The sequence below is a fragment of the Dictyostelium purpureum genome (genome assembly GCF_000190715.1).
Source record: "Dictyostelium purpureum unplaced genomic scaffold DICPUscaffold_200, whole genome shotgun sequence".
In the NCBI taxonomy this organism is placed as follows: domain Eukaryota; phylum Evosea; class Eumycetozoa; order Dictyosteliales; family Dictyosteliaceae; genus Dictyostelium; species Dictyostelium purpureum.
In genome coordinates, this window is record NW_003519536.1 from 54,070 (window position 1) to 57,960 (window position 3,891).

General features: G+C 21.8%; 2 protein-coding genes across 2 annotated transcripts; one reads left to right on the forward strand and one right to left on the reverse strand.

Moving 5' to 3' along the window:
* Positions 1–502: 502 nt before the first annotated feature.
* DICPUDRAFT_80743 (uncharacterized protein) lies at positions 503–1,228 on the forward strand (the record flags this gene model as incomplete). Its single annotated transcript, XM_003289924.1, has 3 exons — positions 503–650; positions 696–823; positions 875–1,228. The coding sequence occupies 3 exons, from the start codon at positions 503–505 to the stop codon at positions 1,226–1,228; spliced, it is 630 nt and encodes a 209-aa protein (XP_003289972.1).
* Positions 1,229–1,728: 500 nt separating this feature from the next.
* On the reverse strand, positions 1,729–2,877 carry DICPUDRAFT_154464 (uncharacterized protein; the record flags this gene model as incomplete). The annotated part of the gene is made up of 2 exons (XM_003289939.1): positions 1,729–2,076; positions 2,152–2,877. 2 exons carry the CDS (start codon positions 2,875–2,877, stop codon positions 1,729–1,731), a joined length of 1,074 nt encoding a protein of 357 aa, XP_003289987.1.
* Between the last annotated feature and the right edge of the window lie 1,014 nt (positions 2,878–3,891).

A 3,891-nucleotide genomic window follows, 5' to 3' on the forward strand; every position in this document is an offset into this window, starting at 1 on the left:
TTAATTATAAATTTTAAACATGATATGAAATTATAATTTTCTATCAGAATATCAATAAAAAAAAAATTGATACTGTAGTTTAGAAATAAAGAATGTTTATTAAGAATAGATAATAAAAAAAATCCATAGCTCAAAAATTTCTTAATTTCAAATATAATTTCCCTTTATAAAAAGGAAAAATATAAATGAATCAATTTTTTTTTTAATTTTTTTTTTTCAGAATGATTAATTAAATTATTATTATTATAAAAATAACTTTTATTATTATAATATTAATAACAAAGTGATGTTTGGGTTGTTGATTTTTTTTTTGAAATTATAAAAAATGTCAAAAAAAAAGGGTGGGCGTTGAGTGTTTTCCTAAATTCCCAAGATTCTTTTTTTAAAAAAAAAATATTGTTTTGAGAAAATTAAAATTATTTTATAAAATAATATAATATATTTAGATAGCAAAAAATAATATTTTATAATAATCATATATTTATAAATAAATAAATATACAATGTATAGTAGTTTTCAACTACAAGTGGATGTAACAGGTTGTAACGGTACTAATACCACAAAGTTACTTATACCAAAAAATTTACCACCAGAACTGAATAATGTTTTAACTTTCGAAGAATATTTGTTTATTGTAAAAAAATTTAAAAGTACTTATAACAAAAGATATTTTTCTTTTTTAATTTTTCTTATAGTAATAATAGTTATAGCTTTAGCTTTACCTAAGGTTTTGAAAAAACAATTAGAAATTGGACTTTTTGTATTCATTATTTTATGTAGTTTAGCTGTTTTAGCTTTTATTGTAATTTTTACTTTCTTTTTAGTAAGTATTTACACTATTTTTTTTAAAAAAAAATACTAATTTTTTTTACAGCTTTCTCGTCTCTTAATAAAAAATACAATCAAAAAATTAAATTTACTATATACTGGCAGGGATTTTTACCTTTCAAGTGAAAAAATCGAAAGATTAACTAGAATTAATATAAACTATCGCAATGTCCAAAATTTAACTACACATCAATCACAAAAGGAACCACAACCATCAAGTATTGGAATTGAATTTCATTCTTTTTCCAATTTGTATCCACCAGAAACTAGTTTAGATCATCAAACTTCCCCATCAGAAATGGAAACCCCAGACTACAATAATATATATTATAATACAAGATACGAAGATGCGTGTGATAACATTCCATATGATGCTTTTGATGATGATATAAAAAAATAAAATAATATAAATCAATAACTGAAAAACAATTAAAACTAATAAAATTAAAATGGTTTAATTGTATATATATATATTTGTGGTGGAGAGGTTGGAGTTTGATGATTATGACTACGATTGGAAATTATAACGTTCTCATCAGATGGCTCCTCTCTATTTTTTGTTGTGGATTTTAAATTTTTATTAATGAAAATGAATATAACAAATAAAGTGAAAAAAAAATTGAGGATAAATTTGTAATGTACAAAAAAATTTTATTATCTATACAATTTGTAAAAAAAAAAAGATTTAAATCTTTTATAAAGAGTTATAACTCTTTTCCTTCTAAAGAAAAAAATTTGATACTCCAGTCTATCCAAAGTATGCTAACTAAACACATAAAAATTTCAATGATCGTACGTAGTTGGTTTTTTTTTGATAAAATTCTTATTACTATTATTATTATTAATTATTATTAATTATTATTATTATTATTTTTGTTAATTATTCGGATTTATATTGATTTATGTACAAAATTCAAGAGTGATGGAAGGTAAATTATTATTTGTTGTATCTTGAAAAATTATTTTCTTTAATCTATCATTTAATTGATCTTGGTCCACTGAATGGGGTGGTGATAAAGATGATGGGGTTTCGTGACTGCTGTTACTGTCGCTTACAATACTGCTACTATCAATGGTAACTCTTGAAACTACTGCAAATGGGTCATGACTATCATTTGGTGCAGATTCCATACCATCACCAGGTGGAGCCCATTCATTTGGTGGACTTAATGGTGGTGAAATTAAATATTGTCTTGAAGGGAATGGTGTTGCTAATTGATACTTATTTAATGATGTGAGTGGCATTTCCTAAAAATTAATAATAAAAACAATTAATATCAAATGTTATTTTCATATTAGTTACTATTATTATTAACTACTTACTTTTCCAAAATAAACTTTAGTTTCACTATCTAATTTAATATCATCCTGTCTTGTTACTAATAATTTGCATAATTCAGCCTCATTTCTGTGAGTGAAAACTAAAATTAAAGATTTAAAAATTGAAAGATATCTAACCATTTGAACAGAAAAAGAAAAGTTTAAATTTTGATTTTGTACCAAAGCTTGAACCAACTGCGCTCTATGTTCATCAATATTTTCCATAACTAAAACATTTGATGGATCTCTTCTTTCAAGTGATTGAATCTTCTTTTGTTTCATTTGATTTAAAAGTATTTCTTTTTCAGTCATTCCACAATCTTGTTGCTGTTGTATATTACAACTACCAATGTTACTTGAACTATTTGGTTTACTATTACAATTTATATATGATGATTTGATAGTTGAAATATCCATTTTATCATTACTTTCCTCATCTGAGCTTACTACAATGCTTGGTACGGTCAATGAATTACCAATACTTGTTTTTATATCACTACTAAAACGTGGGCCTGGGACTAATTGATTACCGCAATATGATGATGATGAGGATGGTACACCCAATGAAGAATTAACTCCAAGTCTACAGTTGTTTAATTGAGGTCTTGATGAGTTATTGGCCATACCAACTGAAATATTATTTGTTTTATGATTTTCAATAATTAAACTTGCTAATTGTTCCTCTAGCTCATTATTACTATTATTATTGTTATTATTATTATTATTCATTTTTATAAGTTATATATATTTAAAAACTATTTGTGTATTTGTTATATTATTGTGTGTATGGGCTAATAAAAAAAAAATAGAATATATAATAATAAACTATTTATTATTTTAAAAACAAATTTGATATTTTTTATTTATTTTAAAAAATTATTTCCGCTTAATTTTATATATATTTAATTGGTTGAAGTTTTATAAATGTATGTTTGTATAATTATGTATTATTGTGTGCTATGTGGTATTTTTTTTTTTTTTTTAAAATTTTATTTAAAAAAAAAAAATAAAATTAAAATATTAATTTGTGGGTTTGGGGTTGAATGAATTTGTGATATCTATCTGTGTGGGTGTTTATTTATATTATTTGACTTTATTATATTTGTGTAAAACTTTTTAAATATATATATATAAAATTTTGATGTATTATTTTTTTTGTTATATACAAATATGGAATTAATTAAGCTTTGCAATGCTTTTGTTGTTTTGTGTTGCTGAAAAAAGTGTGGTGTTTAGTTTTGTGAGCACTTTGTATAACAATCTATTTTTGAGTTTTTAATCTTCGTGTAGTAGTATTACTATTTTATTAAATTATTTATTATTTTTTCATAAATATAATATTTAAAAAAAATATATATTTTATATTTATATTTTTTATTTTTATAACAAATAAATATTTAATTTTTTAAATTAAGTGTAACATGGGAATGTAAAATCTAATAAAAAAAAAAATGAAACAAACAAACAAAAAAAAAAAAAGGAAAAAAGGAAAATGTAAATAAGTAATATTTGTATATGCAGTGGTGGTGTATTTGTTTGTTTGTTTGTTTGTTTATGTTTGAGTGAAAATGAAGAGAACACAAATTATTTGAATATTATTAATTGTTTTAAATTATATTATAATTGTTATTATTATTATTATATTATTTAAAAAATGAAACTATTAATTTACAAATAAATTATTATTGTTTAGCAAAATAAATATTATTTTTGTTTTAAAAGTTAATTTTGCTTTATCAATTA